At 38.3% G+C, this 19,283-nt stretch overlaps 1 protein-coding gene across 2 annotated transcripts in view; it reads right to left on the bottom strand.

Moving 5' to 3' along the window:
• COL22A1 (collagen type XXII alpha 1 chain) overlaps positions 1-19,283 on the bottom strand; it is a 316,179-nt gene that overhangs the window by 213,820 nt on the left and 83,076 nt on the right. For both annotated transcript variants that reach the window (XM_040433114.1, XM_040433115.1), the window contains exons 7-10: positions 18,232-18,312; positions 16,619-16,732; positions 15,356-15,400; positions 4,344-4,406 (exon numbers count right to left, since the gene is read on the bottom strand). In XM_040433114.1, the coding sequence (XP_040289048.1) occupies positions 4,344-4,406; positions 15,356-15,400; positions 16,619-16,732; positions 18,232-18,312 (303 nt within the window). The remainder of the gene's footprint in view (positions 1-4,343; positions 4,407-15,355; positions 15,401-16,618; positions 16,733-18,231; positions 18,313-19,283) is intronic.

Raw genomic sequence — 19,283 nt, 5'->3', positions numbered from 1 at the left:
TTGGCAGCATGTAGCTCATGAAGGAAGTGGTTAGGTGAGTATATAAGCTGTGTGTTAGGCTGTCTGCGCACATATCCCTCGTTACAGGAAGAGATAATTATTGGCTTTCGGAACCTGGGTGGCGGTATTTTTAAAATCGCACAATGTGAACTGTTCGGGTGCATGAGGGTGACCGGCACACTATAGAGGAGCAGCTCACTGCCAAAAAAAAACAGGGGCGACCAGACATGTGTCTAACACAACAGTTCAGTGAACCTGACTGTGTAAGGGACTCCAAAGCAGGCAGACGAGCAGTCACTGCACCTCTGCTAACCAAGTTGCATCGGCAGAAAAGGCTTCAATTTGCACAGTATCAAAATTGGACCTCTGCTCATTGGTAACGGGTTGTCTTCTCAGATGAGTCATGTTTTCTGCTTCATGGAACATTGGCGTGTTAGGAGAGAAACATCAGACAACAAACACCCTGCAGCCTTTGCTGGAAAATACATGCTGGTGGGGGCAGCGTTATGGTCTGGGAATAGGTTTTTGTGGCATTATCTGGACCACTCATCCATGTGAAAGGAACTGTCAACCAATATGGATATGAATCCATCCTTGCAGATCACATACACCCATACATGCTGATTGTCTCCCCTGGGGCGGATGAGTTCTTCCAGCAAGACAATGTGACAAGTCACACAGTTTCCTGGTACTACTCTGGCCCCATAACTCCCCAGACTTGAACCCATTTGACCATCGGTAGGACCACCTCGATGGTTGTGTTGGCCCTATGGATCCTCCCCTATGCACCCTCCAGCAGTTGTGGTAAGAACTGAAGTCAGCATGGCTCCAGAGGCCTGTGACAACCTTGTGGTTGCTATTGACTGCCATATGTAGCATTTAACCCCCAGGATCAGAGTTATCTCTGATCTCGGCAGTGAGAGCTGTATAATGCACATACATGCAGGCACAGCTCTATTACAGGACAGAGCAGTATCAACCAGTGCTCTGTGATGTAATAGTATGTCACAGAACAGCAAGAGGTTAAAGGACCCTTCTAACAAGAAGGGATGGTCCAACCCCATTTAGGACAAGGGTTTCTTTACATCAAGGTCTTGCGTGACAGAATATCTTGAACACTTCATGGGGCAGAAGATGTTGTAGAACGTCTCATTAAAGTGTTTACGTAAATTTATTTAAAAAATATTCCACCTCCAAGACGTGATGCTAAGAACGTCTTGAGATGATCACCATTTTTCTTTGAAATGTAATATTTGCAATCCTTGATGTGTACATGTCGAACACTTCATTGTATGGCGGCTCCCTGATTTCCCTTGGGCCCTATTTGTAAATGAAAATTTGAAACATGACTCATGTTGTTTGGAATCAGAGCCAACATTACTTAGCGGTTATTTCTGCCGCTGCCGACACATCAATCATCGTTTCTCTCCTCGAAAATAAATGACTTTGTAACTTTAGACTTAAGATAATGCGTGGCGTAAACACCAGTTTTGTCTCTTATCTAATAAATCTCGTTTAATAAACAGGCGGCAGAAAGTCGGCAGAAAAAAAAAGATAGAGCTCACTTCTCTAACATTAGAAATGTGATTCAAAAAAACACTTATTTTTTCAATGAAGTGGAAATTTCAGATCCAATTTTATCTTTTTTTTCCTGCCGACTTTCTGCCGCCTGTTTATTAAACGAGAAACATCCTAGGTTGTTGGTCCCCTCCGACCAACAACCTAGGACGTCTCCGGTAAGGGTATCTGCATATGGTATTGCCTAGTACGGGGAAATGCAGAACTGGGACTTCTTTTGGTCAGTGGTGTTATCAAGGACTGGTAGTATTTGTATCTTGTCTTGTCCAGAGAAAGAATCAACTGGATGGCATAATTCACCCATCGGAAAAAGGTTCATGTTTTTCACAAAATTTTCACAAAAAGTCTATACATAAAAAAAGTAAAAACAATATAAAATAGTGTATTTTTGGCAGTTCTTTTTTCCGCACTGTTCTCCAATGAAAGGCTCAAGCGCAATATGAATGGAGCCCATCATAGTAAAGTGGTGGAACTGTCTGTCCCCCAGAGGCACCGGAACCAAACTTTTCTTTGTGACAGTCCCTGATTCCTGGCCCCTAAGATTTAAGCTCTTGCTACTGAATTTTTCTCATATTTATAGACCTGATTAGTCTCATAGAACAAATGTAAAATTTACACCTGTTGGAATAATTAGACGGATATTTTTAACACGTTTCTAGCGCATTTATACTCGCACCTGCCACCAATTAACAGCTATTTAGAATATTATTTTTGAGGTAGCTTTTGCACAAATTTTTTCCAGCACATTAAAATATATTTTTTATAAGGTAAAATTTTTATATAATTGTGTCAAACTTTAACAGTAAACTGTGAGGTCATCCATATGCATGAGACGCTGGTCGTACACTTATGGAGCTATTTATGCTATATGTGTCTATATGTGGTCACTCGATGGTTGTCAGGTGAATTGCAGCATGTTTTTGGATAAATTGAAGGATGGATACTTCTGTACTTTCTTGAACGTCCGACACTTGAAAGTATAAAGTGCTCAAACATTATGTCAATGACACATGAGTCTCTGAGTTTCTGGTGGTCTCTGGGGTATGACACTCTAGAGACCACTCTAGTAGGTACCATAGTACATGAAGGACCATTACATTTACAAGAATATGGAACCTCCAGTGATCCAAACTCCCAAAAGTCTTGAATATTCTGAACTATTTTTTTTTTCTGTAAATAACTTAAAACAGTGCCATATATTTCTTATCTGATCACCTTTATCGCCTTTGCTTGAAATGACTCTTCCATATACCAGAAAACTGTAAGAATTATGGAGGCCTTTGTGCTCTTGGGAACCTGCAGTGCAGTAGAAATGTTTTTCCCCCTTCTCCAGATCTGTGCCTCCACACAACCCTGTCTCTGAGCTCTAAAGGCAGTTATTTTCTACTCGTGACTTGATTTTTGTTCTGATATGCATAGTCGGTTGTAAAAACTTATATTGACAGGGCTGTGTCTTTCCAAACCATGTCCAATCCACTGAATTTACTACAGGTGACTCCAATCAGGGTATAAAACATCTCAGAGATGAAAAAGAGAAATGGGAAGCCGAACAGCTAAATGTCAAGTGTCAGAGCAAATGGGCTGAATACTTATGCCCATGCAATATTTAAGTTTTTCCTTTAAAAAAAAATTCCCAACATTTCTAAATTTCTGTTTTCACTTTCTCAATATAGGGTATTGTGTGCAGAATGATGGGAGGGGGAAGGGGGGGGGGGGGACTTGATATATACAGCACAGACCAAAAGTTTGAAGCTCTTGAAGCTACCTCTTGAAGCTCATCAAGAGAATGCCAAGAGTGTGCAAAGCAGTAATCAAAGCAAAAGGTGGCTACTTTGAAGAACCTAGAATTTGACATATTTTCAGTTGTTTCACACTTGTTTGTTATGTATATAATTCCACATGTGTTAATTCATAGTTTTGATGCCTTCATAGTCATCAAACTCTTTGAATGAGAAGGTGTGTCCAAACTTTTGGTCTATACTGTATATATTTTTATTTTAGCACAAGGCACAACTTAACAAAATGTGAAAAAGCAAAAGGGTCTCACACTCTCTGAATCCATTGGATATGAATAGGGATGAGCAGACCGGTGGATGTCTAGGCTCAAGGGGTTCGGCCGAACTTCGTTTCAAAGTTCGATTTGGGTTTACGAACTTGACCCAAACTTAACCCCGAACAACGAGCCCTATTGAAGTCAAAGGGGACCCGAACTTTGGGGCACTAAAATGGCTCTAAAACAGTCATAGAAAGGGCTAGAGGGCTACATAAAAAATAAAAAATAACAATCTTGAACCTAGAGGGGAAGGTCCAAGTGGAGTAGGAAGTTGAGGAGGCTTTGGACGTGGCAGTGTAGGTGGAAGACGTGGAGGAGGTGGAGGAAGAAGCCAACACTCTTTCTGTTTTTTTTTTTTTTTTTATGTGTCTGTCAATTCTGTGTGTGACCTTTAGCCATTTTCCATGTTCAGGTTCGGTATCCGGACGTCATAATGTCTGGTATGGTCCCGAACGTGGAGGTCCAGGTACGCTTATACCTAGATATGAGTCCTAGGAGAACTTAAAGTGTTATATACCAAATTCTCAGGGCAATTGGAGCATATTTGATTCGGGTAAAATTGATTTGGACCCGTATACTGTAGAATAAAAAAAAAAATCTGCAAAACGAATTTCAAGAAATTTGCTCATCTCTACTTATCAGTAACCTCATGTATAGGAAGAAAATAGTATAATATCTGATAAAATACAGTCTAAAAATGACAAATACTTACAGTCTCCCCTTTCTCTCCTTTTGGACCTGAAGATCCAATTGGCCCAGGACTACCAGTTTCACCCTTTTGAAAAAATAAAAATAAAAAATACATTAGAAATATTCAGGAACGACTGGAATTTCAAATAATTACATGATATGGGAACGTGTTTCTTTTAAGATGGTTATTTATCAATTTACTTAGTTGTTTATCTATTTGCATATCAATTTATTTACTTATTTGCTCAAATATTTACAGATGTAGCAGATTTAACAGTCATAACGCGTTAACTAGATGTGCTAACTCACCAAGCGTGACTGTTAGCTCTGCTACATCTGTATGTAATTATTTATTTATTTTTTCTCTATAATTATTAATTTTATTGTGAATTTACTAATTTTTTCAATACTCCATTTACTTATTTATTATTTTATTTATAGAAAAGAAATGGTGGCTCTCTCACTGTTCCACTTCTGGAATGGTGCACTCCCCACAGCACTCCCAAATGCTGGTATAAAGAGGTAATTGTAAAAAACTGAATTGGGGGTCACTCAAATATTTAGGCAAACACGGTATAAGTGATCCACATAAAGTTTATAGGCTTGAATAATCACTTTACAATATTATACATAAAACATTTCATAAAAGAATGGATAAAAAACAATAAAACAATATAACACCGCACTAAAAGATCATAAGTTGGGAACCTGTATTCCAACAACACTAAAAGTCTCTGAGAGGCTGTGCCAAAAAGAGTACTGATATGTTTCCAGAGGTAATTGGCGATTAGTTGCACATTCTTATAATTCAAAAGCAGCTATAATGGGTAAACTGCAAGTAGACTTATGATTGACAAGTCACAAATGTCAGTGTGTCCACAAATATGTACGGTACTTTACCGCTCCTGTAGCTGGTCCGCATGTACGTCAGGTTAGCTGATGCGGTGCTCTATTTTGAGCTGTCAGGACCTGTGAGTCGGCTTGTGCAGGGAAGTTCCCCGGATGTAGCGGTAGCGATTGTATTACCGCTTTGACCTACCAGGACCTGTGTGGCGTCCCACGTGGTTTGCTGGCGGTCAGGTGTTTCCAGGCGGGATTTTCAAACTTCTTAAGTGTAGCAGACTTGTTCCGTACTCATGTGGACATCCAATTGTATTCTTCTTAGTAGTCCCTCACTGTCATTCACCAAACGCGTTTCGGGGTAAAAGGGACCCCTTCCTCAGTGGCTTGACAGTAGAGGTATAACGCCCCAATTTATATAGTGTTCATAATTGGTAGAAAATGGGGTGGAACATGGATTAGGCCATGGGTTGGACTAGTGAGGGACATCGCAAAGACCAGGAACTTGGATCCAGATATTAAAAAAGAAATCTTTTCTCATAACTCTCAATATTAACAGATTTATCATTCTATTTGGCATTTCATGCGAAGTGTTTCACTTTAATACATATATATAACTTATACAATATAAAATGGATAAAATCCGGAATAAACGCATGTGCGGTTTTCATGCGTTTTTGATGCGTTTTTTCCGGAATTTATGTTAAAATGGATCTGTGATAAAAATGAATACTTGGAAAGTTTAAACACGCATTGTACACTTATAACAATTGTTTACATATATAAAATTTCAAGAATAATATAAAATTTTAGGAATAATAGGGTTCTGACATTACAAAAATATTACAAGAGAATATTAAATAGGGTGTCAGTACTATTTTCTAATTCGATGGCTTGATTTCGATAGCTTGTTTGAGTATATCGATGTAAAGGGGGGACGTTGAGCTGGCGGGAGAGAGAGATCTGGGTGCTGGTAAACAGCCTAACACAGATGTCTCTGTCCCACCAGGCCAGACGGCCCTACTAAAAAAAAGGCAAATAGTTCCATGTCGGCATTTAAACCTTTTGGTAACAGAGTGCTGAATTCGAATATCCTCTTAGATTCTATCCTAGACATCTGAAGGATATGATTGCCTCCTCTCCATGTGTATTTAACTTTTTCTAATGCCATATATTTGAGGCTAGATGGATCACTATCATGGTACTCTTTATAATGTTTGGATAGTGAATGTAGTTCATATCCCTTTTTAATATTTGTGACATGTTCTGACACCCTCTTTTTCAATGTTCGTTTTGTCCTGCCGATATACTGTTTACGGCATGGACATTCAATTAAATATATGACGCTCGTTGAGTCGCATGTCAAACCTTCTTTAATGTCCATAGAAAATGAACTCTGCGTCGACTGGGCTTTAGAGGTTTTTTTAGGAAAATTTGTGATTTTACAGTTGGAACATCGTCCACATCTGTAAAAACCACTAAAAGACAACCAATTTTGTTTTTCTACTGTAATATGCTTCTTTTTTATTGATGGGGCAACTTTGAGGCCTAAATTGGGAACCCTAGTGTATATTATTTGAGGTGAAGTATTCAGTAGGGGACCAACTATCTTATCCTCAAGCAGATGGTGCCAGTATTTCTTAATCACTCTCTCCATGCCTTTGTATTGTGCATGGAAGGGTAGAATGATTCTCAATGGATCTTCTATGGCTTCTCTCTGCCTGGGGATAAAAAACTCCTCCCTCTTCATTGTTCTGACTTCCCCCAATGATCCCTCCAAAAGATGGATAGGATACTGTTTTTCTACAAATTGTTGTTTTAATGTTTCTGCTTCCATCTCAAATTGTGAGTCATAAGTACAATTACGTTTTATTCTCCTAAACTGACTTTTTGGCACGTTGGTCAACCATCTAGGTAGGTGGCAACTCGTGTATAATATGTAACTGTTTTTATTTACTGGTTTTTGATATGTGTTACATATAAGTTTATTATCTTGTACTGTAATATTGAGGTCCAGGAATTGTATATTTGTTACACTAGTGGTGGAAGTGAATTTGAGGTTCCAATCATTTACATTTATTTCTTCCAAAAATGACAACAGTGCTGTACTTGTATCTTGCCATACAAATATCACGTCATCTATGTATCTTCGCCATAGTACCAGACCCGCCCCCAGTATTGGTCCGATGGTGGTAGTCTCCCACTGGGCCATAAATAGATTAGCATAACTGGGGGCGAATCTGGTACCCATGGCGGTTCCTTTTCTTTGTACATAGAATTCCTCATTAAATGAAAAATAATTGTGTGTCAATATATATTGAACTCCCTCTATTGTATACAGTATCTGTTCCTCTTTCATAGTTTTATGGGCAGTGAGTTGTTCATGTAAAGCCCACAGACCCAATTTGTGGTCAATTATTGTATAAAGCGAATTAACATCCAGGGTACCCAAAATCCATCCATTCTTAAACTCCACCTCCTCCAACGTTTTAATAATATCAGTGGTGTCCTTTATATAGGAAGGTATATTTTTTACCGCAGGTTGTAACAATCGGTCTATATACCCTGATAGGTTTGAGGAAATGGAGTTAATCCCGGATATTATGGGTCTCCCTGGAGGATTTTTAGGGTTTTTATGGATTTTTGGGATACAATATAAGATTGGTAGTCTTTTCTCTGTACCCATAATGTATTTAGCCTCTTGTTCTAAAAGAAACCCAGATTCCGTGCCCTTCTTACAATATTGTATTAATACTCTAAAGTATTCTTCTGTGGGGTCTTGTTTTAATTTCATGTAGGTAGTTTCATCCTGTAGTTGCCTTAAGCATTCCTGATTGTAGTCTTCTGTGTTTAAAACCACTATAGCGCCTCCTTTGTCCGCTGGTCTAATAGTTATATTGTTAGCGGATTGTAATTGTTTGATAGCCTCAGTCTCTTTCTTAGTAAGGTTATTTTTTATATTATATCCTTTCAATTTTCTCAGGTCATTTTCTACACATTTTTTGAAGGTTGCGATTTGGTGGCTAATCTCTTGTTTTGGATATTGTTTGGAACTCATTTTTAATCCTGTGTGTACATATTTTTTATTGATAAAATCTCCATTTAGTTCTTTTATTATGGGATTCTTTATGAAATATTTTTTCAAGCAGAGTTTCCGGATAAATTTTTCCACCCCTATGTACGTGGAAAACTTATCTAGCTTGGTGGTCGGGGCATATTTCAAGCCTTTATTCAGCAAGTTTTTTTGTGCCTCCGTAAGTTCGGTATTACTTAAATTAACTATGCTCGATATGGGTTCTTTTTCTCGTATCTGTTTCGTCTTACAATGTCTTCCTCTTCTGATCTCTCTTCTCCTCTGTATGATTGTGTCTTTCTGCGTGTCCTCAGTTCGTACTCCTGTGTTGGGTAGTGTGTCTGTGAGGGATAGTGATGGTTGTGATTCCGTCTGTATGGTGTTTCTTTTACTGGTGTTTGTCTGTGTCGTAAATTGTATTGGTGTGTCTGTCTGTGATCCCTCCCTACTCTTCTTTTTGGTGATGGGGTACGGGCTTTTTTCATTTTGGTTTTGTGATGTGGGGGGGTGTAATCTAAAAAAAGAGGTGATGAAAGTGATTCATATCTATTATTAGTAAGGACATTATATGTACTCGTATGTCCCTTCTTATTAGTGTCCTGTTGTGTTTGTGATTGTGTATGTTGATTGTGATAATCATTATTGGTTTCTTCTACCGTACTAACATTTTGGACATCATTATAAATGGAGTTTCTTAATTTTTTAGATTTTTTATATATGATATCTTTCTCTAAGGCATCTAAATTTCTGCATATTCTTTGTTGCCATCTGTGTACTTGTTCGTTATTAGGGAATTGGTCTATCACCTTCCTCAAATCAGTTATTTGTTCTGAAATATCAGTCAGAATCTGTGTACGTCTATTAACAATCATATGGATTAGACTGATTGACTGTGTTTTGAGGAAGGTGTCCCATTCTCTTTTGAAAGTATCATTCATTAGATCTGAAGCTGGGGTTTTGGTCAATGTTAACCCTTTGGGAACAAGACCACTCTGAACATATTGATTGAGTGCTCTTATTTCCCATTTATTTCGCAATTGTTTTTGAACTAATTTTTCTAAGTTGCCAAATATGTCGTCAACATTCCTTGTGGAATCATCGTAGTTCTCCACAGACGTATCGAAATTGTAACTATCAATTGTTTTATACTTAGTATCCATGTGTTGCCAAATATCCATGATGGATCAGTGGGAGCTCAACCAATGGGAGAAAAGATGCAAAATAGAAAAGAAATGGTGGCTCTCTCACTGTTCCACTTCTGGAATGGTGCACTCCCCACAGCACTCCCAAATGCTGGTATAAAGAGGTAATTGTAAAAAACTGAATTGGGGGTCACTCAAATATTTAGGCAAACACGGTATAAGTGATCCACATAAAGTTTATAGGCTTGAATAATCACTTTACAATATTATACATAAAACATTTCATAAAAGAATGGATAAAAAACAATAAAACAATATAACACCGCACTAAAAGATCATAAGTTGGGAACCTGTATTCCAACAACACTAAAAGTCTCTGAGAGGCTGTGCCAAAAAGAGTACTGGTATGTTTCCAGAGGTAATTGGCGATTAGTTGCACATTCTTATAATTCAAAAGCAGCTATAATGGGTAAACTGCAAGTAGACTTATGATTGACAAGTCACAAATGTCAGTGTGTCCACAAATATGTACGGTACTTTACCGCTCCTGTAGCTGGTCCGCTTGTACGTCAGGTTAGCTGATGCGGTGCTCTATTTTGAGCTGTCAGGACCTGTGAGTCGGCTTGTGCAGGGAAGTTCCCCGGATGTAGCGGTAGCGATTGTATTACCGCTTTGACCTACCAGGACCTGTGTGGCGTCCCACGTGGTTTGCTGGCGGTCAGGTGTTTCCAGGCGGGATTTTCAAACTTCTTAAGTGTAGCAGACTTGTTCCGTACTCATGTGGACATCCAATTGTATTCTTCTTAGTAGTCCCTCACTGTCATTCACCAAACGCGTTTCGGGGTAAAAGGGACCCCTTCCTCAGTGGCTTGACAGTAGAGGTATAACGCCCCAATTTATATAGTGTTCATAATTGGTAGAAAATGGGGTGGAACATGGATTAGGCCATGGGTTGGACTAGTGAGGGACATCGCAAAGACCAGGAACTTGGATCCAGATATTAAAAAAGAAATCTTTTCTCATAACTCTCAATCTTAACAGATTTATCATTCTATTTGGCATTTCATGCGAAGTGTTTCACTTTAATACATATATATAACTTATACAATATAAAATGGATAAAATCCGGAATAAACGCATGTGCGGTTTTGATGCGTTTTTGATGCGTTTTTTCCGGAATTTATGTTAAAATGGATCTGTGATAAAAATGAATACTTGGAAAGTTTAAACACGCATTGTACACTTATAACAATTGTTTACATATATAAAATTTCAAGAATAATATAAAATTTTAGGAATAATAGGGTTCTGACATTACAAAAATATTACAAGAGAATATTAAATAGGGTGTCAGTACTATTTTCTAATTCGATGGCTTGATTTCGATAGCTTGTTTGAGTATATCGATGTAAAGGGGGGACGTTGACCTGAGAAAATTGAAAGGATATAATATAAAAAATAACCTTACTAAGAAAGAGACTGAGGCTATCAAACAATTACAATCCGCTAACAATATAACTATTAGACCAGCGGACAAAGGAGGCGCTATAGTGGTTTTAAACACAGAAGACTACAATCAGGAATGCTTAAGGCAACTACAGGATGAAACTACCTACATGAAATTAAAACAAGACCCCACAGAAGAATACTTTAGAGTATTAATACAATATTGTAAGAAGGGCACGGAATCTGGGTTTCTTTTAGAACAAGAGGCTAAATACATTATGGGTACAGAGAAAAGACTACCAATCTTATATTGTATCCCAAAAATCCATAAAAACCCTAAAAATCCTCCAGGGAGACCCATAATATCCGGGATTAACTCCATTTCCTCAAACCTATCAGGGTATATAGACCGATTGTTACAACCTGCGGTAAAAAATATACCTTCCTATATAAAGGACACCACTGATATTATTAAAACGTTGGAGGAGGTGGAGTTTAAGAATGGATGGATTTTGGGTACCCTGGATGTTAATTCGCTTTATACAATAATTGACCACAAATTGGGTCTGTGGGCTTTACATGAACAACTCACTGCCCATAAAACTATGAAAGAGGAACAGATACTGTATACAATAGAGGGAGTTCAATATATATTGACACACAATTATTTTTCATTTAATGAGGAATTCTATGTACAAAGAAAAGGAACCGCCATGGGTACCAGATTCGCCCCCAGTTATGCTAATCTATTTATGGCCCAGTGGGAGACTACCACCATCGGACCAATACTGGGGGCGGGTCTGGTACTATGGCGAAGATACATAGATGACGTGATATTTGTATGGCAAGATACAAGTACAGCACTGTTGTCATTTTTGGAAGAAATAAATGTAAATGATTGGAACCTCAAATTCACTTCCACCACTAGTGTAACAAATATACAATTCCTGGACCTCAATATTACAGTACAAGATAATAAACTTATATGTAACACATATCAAAAACCAGTAAATAAAAACAGTTACATATTATACACGAGTTGCCACCTACCTAGATGGTTGACCAACGTGCCAAAAAGTCAGTTTAGGAGAATAAAACGTAATTGTACTTATGACTCACAATTTGAGATGGAAGCAGAAACATTAAAACAACAATTTGTAGAAAAACAGTATCCTATCCATCTTTTGGAGGGATCATTGGGGGAAGTCAGAACAATGAAGAGGGAGGAGTTTTTTATCCCCAGGCAGAGAGAAGCCATAGAAGATCCATTGAGAATCATTCTACCCTTCCATGCACAATACAAAGGCATGGAGAGAGTGATTAAGAAATACTGGCACCATCTGCTTGAGGATAAGATAGTTGGTCCCCTACTGAATACTTCACCTCAAATAATATACACTAGGGTTCCCAATTTAGGCCTCAAAGTTGCCCCATCAATAAAAAAGAAGCATATTACAGTAGAAAAACAAAATTGGTTGTCTTTTAGTGGTTTTTACAGATGTGGACGATGTTCCAACTGTAAAATCACAAATTTTCCTAAAAAAACCTCTAAAGCCCAGTCGACGCAGAGTTCATTTTCTATGGACATTAAAGAAGGTTTGACATGCGACTCAACGAGCGTCATATATTTAATTGAATGTCCATGCCGTAAACAGTATATCGGCAGGACAAAACGAACATTGAAAAAGAGGGTGTCAGAACATGTCACAAATATTAAAAAGGGATATGAACTACATTCACTATCCAAACATTATAAAGAGTACCATGATAGTGATCCATCTAGCCTCAAATATATGGCATTAGAAAAAGTTAAATACACATGGAGAGGAGGCAATCATATCCTTCAGATGTCTAGGATAGAATCTAAGAGGATATTCGAATTCAACACTCTGTTACCAAAAGGTTTAAATGCCGACATGGAACTATTTGCATTTTTATAGTAGGGCCGTCTGGCCTGGTGGGACAGAGACATCTGTGTTAGGCTGTTTACCAGCACCCAGATCTCTCTCTCCCGCCAGCTCAACGTCCCCCCTTTACATCGATATACTCAAACAAGCTATCGAAATCAAGCCATCGAATTAGAAAATAGTACTGACACCCTATTTAATATTCTCTTGTAATATTTTTGTAATGTCAGAACCCTATTATTCCTAAAATTTTATATTATTCTTGAAATTTTATATATGTAAACAATTGTTATAAGTGTACAATGCGTGTTTAAACTTTCCAAGTATTCATTTTTATCACAGATCCATTTTAACATAAATTCCGGAAAAAACGCATCAAAAACGCATGAAAACCGCACATGCGTTTATTCCGGATTTTATCCATTTTATATTGTATAAGTTATATATATGTATTAAAGTGAAACACTTCGCATGAAATGCCAAATAGAATGATAAATCTGTTAATATTGAGAGTTATGAGAAAAGATTTCTTTTTTAATATCTGGATCCAAGTTCCTGGTCTTTGCGATGTCCCTCACTAGTCCAACCCATGGCCTAATCCATGTTCCACCCCATTTTCTACCAATTATGAACACTATATAAATTGGGGCGTTATACCTCTACTGTCAAGCCACTGAGGAAGGGGTCCCTTTTACCCCGAAACGCGTTTGGTGAATGACAGTGAGGGACTACTAAGAAGAATACAATTGGATGTCCACATGAGTACGGAACAAGTCTGCTACACTTAAGAAGTTTGAAAATCCCGCCTGGAAACACCTGACCGCCAGCAAACCACGTGGGACGCCACACAGGTCCTGGTAGGTCAAAGCGGTAATACAATCGCTACCGCTACATCCGGGGAACTTCCCTGCACAAGCCGACTCACAGGTCCTGACAGCTCAAAATAGAGCACCGCATCAGCTAACCTGACGTACAAGCGGACCAGCTACAGGAGCGGTAAAGTACCGTACATATTTGTGGACACACTGACATTTGTGACTTGTCAATCATAAGTCTACTTGCAGTTTACCCATTATAGCTGCTTTTGAATTATAAGAATGTGCAACTAATCGCCAATTACCTCTGGAAACATATCAGTACTCTTTTTGGCACAGCCTCTCAGAGACTTTTAGTGTTGTTGGAATACAGGTTCCCAACTTATGATCTTTTAGTGCGGTGTTATATTGTTTTATTGTTTTTTATCCATTCTTTTATGAAATGTTTTATGTATAATATTGTAAAGTGATTATTCAAGCCTATAAACTTTATGTGGATCACTTATACCGTGTTTGCCTAAATATTTGAGTGACCCCCAATTCAGTTTTTTACAATTATTTTATTTATGATAATTAACCACTTCATTACCGGAGTGTTTATGCCCCTTCCTTACTAGGCCAACCTACATGTATTTAATATTATTTTTCATCGGACACCTAAGACCTTTTATTCTATTTTTCTATGAATGCAAATGTTTTTATGGGTGTAGGTAGTGTGCTATACTATAGTTAATACTAGTAAGTATTTCTATAACTACTGCTAATACTATTAACTATTGCTAGTAACTATAACTATTGTTAATATTAGTAACTATTGCTATAACTTTTTAATTTTTTAATTTTCTTTATTTTGTTTTCTAATTTTTTTATGATTTATTTAAATTATTTATTTTTTACATTTTTTTTTAAAGTGAATTAACCCTTTCCTGCCACAGTATGGGCAGGAAGGGGTTAATTCAAGCCTGCAGGGGGCACTCTTACATCGAGAAGAGCCGCTCCCCGCTCTCTTTTACATTGTACACTGCGATGGATCCTTGTAGCAGGGTGGTACAAGGACGCCACATTCGAGACCGTTTCTGCTGCTCTCCGCACTCATCACTGTGACCTCAGCTGTCTAATGACAGTGCGGTCACAGTTATCTGTGCTGGCACATGACGATGTAACCCAACGCATTTATACGTCGGGTAACAGATAAGAGCCTACCGCCATGACGTATAAAGTCATGCAGTGGTAGGCAAGAGGCTCCTGAAATCGATTACCTATCCTCAGGACAGGTCATTAATATCTGATCGATCAGGGTCCGACACCCGGACCCCACTGATCTGCTGTTCCCTGCAGCCTCTGGCGCTAGCATGATGAATGGAACAGGAAGCACAGCGCCGTTCACAGTAGTGGCCGTACAGGGTTACTGCAGCTCAGCCCCTATTTACTTCAATGGTAGCTGAGCTGCAGTATCCCAGCATGACCACTACACTGTGAACGGCGCTGTGCTTCCTGCTCCATTCACAGTGCTAGCTCCAGAGGCTGCATGGAACAGTTGGTCGATGGTGCTTATTAATACATTAATAAATAAATAAATATTATATATATATTTCCTTTTCAATTTTTTCTTGCCTACTGTATGTGGCATCTTATGCAGGTTTATTTGTCAGTTTTGCATTTGGTTAAATACATTAAAAATAAAAAATTTAAAAATAATTCCTACTTGAAGAACAGCAATCAAAACCTAATGGAGGATGCAGCTACCATCAGTAGGTGCTGAAATATCAGATAATGCCGACCATTGGAGTCCAGAGTAAAGTAGTACTCACCTTGGGACCCATTGGACCTATGGGTCCAGGAAAGCCGATATCCCCCTAAATACAAAGAACACACTAATTAGTACGTGTAATGTATCCCTGAGCCGCTGATTAGTCCTACACTCAAAATGATCAGAATTAGAATCCTAATAAATCTCTTAGGACGGATGTATGACCCGACTCGTGATCCATAACTTTATCAGCGAAGCACCGATCCGCCATCGGTGCACAAGATACGACCACGTAATCATTAGAGGGTTTATATGAATAATGAATGGGTTGAGCAAATCGAAGTGTCCAAACTGGACTTCGATCCGATTTTCTGGAAAAGTTTGATTTCCTAGTGGTTCGTGGTAACGGATCAATTTTCCTGGAAATGGCGTAAAAAAAAAATACTTATCTCATCCGTTTAAGCGCAAAGAGGCCGCCGCGTCCATCCTGATTGAAGATCGTGTGCGGTGACGTATGACATTACCGCACCAGCCAGTATAATGCTGTCTCACGCACCGTGCAAAATTTTGTTCGGGATCTTCAATCAAGATGGCCGAGGCGGCGTCTTCACACTCAAACGGATAAGATAAGTATTTATTTATTTTTTCTCACCCCTAAAAGGCCTCCATTTTTACATTAGGAGCCGCAATCAGCAATGAATCTGAGGAGTTCAATAAAGGGGACGGGGGCGGCGCAATCGCCATTCACCGTCATTGCGCCCGCTACTTCATGAGGAAGCGAATTTCTTTCTGAAATTTGGCGAAGCAGCAGAATTCAAGTTTTTATAACTTCGCTCAACACTTATAATGAAAATAGCGAAACGCTCTACAATTTACTTTGTGTTTCTTCACTATTTTCAAGATCTCTGCTTGCAGACAGAGAATGAGAACACTCTAGTTTACATTCAGGGGCAGTAACCCTGTACATAGCCTGTCCTGCTCTCCTCTGAGAAGTGGATACAATGTATCCGGTCCAGACAATGCTCTGTGGGTTGCACACCTCAGCAGCAGCTGCACTAATCTCCCTGCTAGTTTGTTACAATGTATCAGTCCAAGGTTAAGGCTCACAGAGCATTGTCTAGACTGGATACAGTTGTGGTCATGCGACTGTTTCCAAGATGTTTCTTTCCCTTCTCTGTTGACAACACACAGTGGAGGCGAATGTTTCAATGTTTCGATACTAGTAGTGCTCCCTAGCATTAATCCTATGTAATTATAACAACGAATTTGGGTGGAGGACTATATATATATCACATCTACTATATAGTCATTCCTGGTAACTTACCTTCTCTCCAAATGGACAATGTGAACAGTTGAGGGTATTTTCAGTGCCCCTTTGTTCCACCACAGTGGGGGTCGTTATAACAGGCGGAGGCTCGGTGACTACAGTGACCACACACTAGAAAGATCAGAAATGGAGGATGAGACACAGAGCAAAACTGATTGTGGCTTAGAGGTTTCACTTTCACTGGTCGATAGAATAGCTGTATACAGCTAGTGTTGATCACGAATATTCGAATTTCGAATTTTTATCGCGAATATAGGTAATTTGAAAATTCGTGAATATTTAGAATATAGTGATATATATTCGTAATTTCGAATATTCAAGATTTTTTTATTGTGAATTTTCGTAATGCGAATTATTATAGCAAATTTTTCAATTGCCGAGTAAAAACATGACTCCTCCCTGCTTCTTGCTTGTGGGCAAATGAGTCATTGGCCCACAAGCAAGAAGCAGGGAGGAATCATGACTTCAAATGGGTAAAAATGATGAATATTCTAAAAAAACTAATTTATAGCACTATATCGAATATATTAGTTTTTTCGAATATTCATAATATTCTAAAACAAGAATATGTAGCAATATAGGGAATATTCGGAAAAAAAACGAATGTAGAGCAATTTAGCTAATATAGTGCTATAATCTTCTTTGTCTAATAGTTGTAATTTTTTTTCTCATCTGAAGTTCAGATTGGAAAAAAATTACAACTATTGAAAAAAATATTATAGCACTATATTAGCTAAATTGCTCTATATTCTTTTTTTTTTGAATATTCGCTATATTGCTACATATTCTTGTTTTAGAATATTACGAATATTCGAAAAAACAAATATATTCATTTTTTTCGAATATTCGTAATATTCTAAAACAAGAATGTATAGCAATATAGCGAATATTCGAAGAAAAAAACGAATATAGAGCAATTTAGCTAATACAGTGCTATAATATTCTTTGTCTAATAGTTGTAACTTTTTTCTCATCTGAAGTTCAGATTGCAAAAAAATTACAACTATTAAAAAAAAAGATTATAGCACTATATTAGCTAAATTGCTCTACATTCTCTATATTCTTGTTTTAGAATATTACAAATATTCGAAAAAACGAATATATTCGATATAGTGCTATGACTGCTAGGAATTATGGTTTTGCTCGGCAATTGAAAAATTTGCGATAAAAATGCGCATTACGAAAATTCGCATATTACGCGATCATTACCTTGTCGATTTTTCGAGTAAAAAAAAAATCTGAGAATATAACGAATATTCGAATTTGCGAATATTCGCTGAATATTCTACAAAATATTAGCGAAATATCGCGAATTCGAATATGACTACTGCCGCTCATCACTATATACAGCTGAGTACAGATTGGCCCCCTAGTGGTGGAAAGAGGCAGCAGAGATTTTCACATGTGTGTCTGAGTGGAAGTCTGAAACATGGGTGCCCGACCAATTAATGACTATATCGTCCCTTTCTGACTAGTGCATTAGGAGTGATTGGTAACATCCAGAATGTGTTGCCATCATTATTATAACTTGTGCCTCATTAAGGTGTCCTAAGGGGATGTCGCTCATGTAATATAAAAGTACCGCAAAAAGTCCAGATATAATGTCTTACAGGGCCGCTGGGAATATCACAGCAGGTCTCCAGTTCAGCGTGCCACGAGTCACAGTATATAACGATGCGCTGGAGATCAAACTGAAAAACAAGCAAGAAAAAGATCATCAGAGAGTACAAAACACAAACTAGAGAGAAGAGCAACTGATGATGCAGCAGAGCTGAGTGTGTCCATGTTGTATCTATGTCATATCTATCTAAAGTATCTATCTACACTGAACAAAAATATAAACGCAACACTTTCGGTTTTGCTCCCATTTTGCATGAGCTGAACTCAAAGATCTGAAACATTTTCTACATACACAAAAGACCCATTACTCTCAAATATTGTTCACAAATCTGTCTAAATCTGTGTTAGTGAGCACTTCTCCTTTGCCGAGATAATCCATCCCACCTCACAGGTGTGGCATATCAAGGTGCTGATTAGACAGCATGAATATTGCACAGGTGTGCCTTAGACTGCCCACAATGAAACGCCACTCTGAAATGTGCAGATTGATCACACAGCACAGTGCCACAGATGTCGCAACGTTTGAGGGAGCGTGCAATTGGCATGCTGACTGCAGGAATGTCTACCAGAGCTGTTGCCCGTGCAATGAATGTTCATTTCTCTACCATAAGCCGTCTCCAAAGACTTTTCAGAGAATTTGGCAGTACATCCAACCGGCCTCGCAACCGCAGACCAGAAACTTTTAAATACATAAAGGGAATCAACAAGGTAAAAGAGGAGAGAATATTTAAAAGAAGAAAAACTGCTACAAGAGAACATAGTTTAAAATTAGAGGGGAAAAGGTTTAAAAGTAATATAAGGAAGTATTACTTTACTGAGAGAGTAGTGGATGCATGGAATAGCCTTCCTGCAGAAGTGGTAGCTGCAAATACAGTGGAGGAGTTTAAGCATGCATGGGATAGGCATAAGGCCATCCTTCATATAAGATAGGGCCAGGGGCTATCTATAGTATTCAGTATATTGGGCAGACTAGATGGGCCAAATGGTTCTTATCTGCCGACACATTCTAGGTTCCTATGTAACCACACCAGCCCAGGACCTC

The sequence above is a fragment of the Bufo bufo genome, chromosome 5 (genome assembly GCF_905171765.1).
Source record: "Bufo bufo chromosome 5, aBufBuf1.1, whole genome shotgun sequence".
Classification (NCBI taxonomy): Eukaryota; Metazoa; Chordata; class Amphibia; order Anura; family Bufonidae; genus Bufo; species Bufo bufo.
The sequence above is the reverse complement of the archived record's forward strand: the minus strand, read 5'-3'. Positions and strand labels throughout refer to the sequence as shown.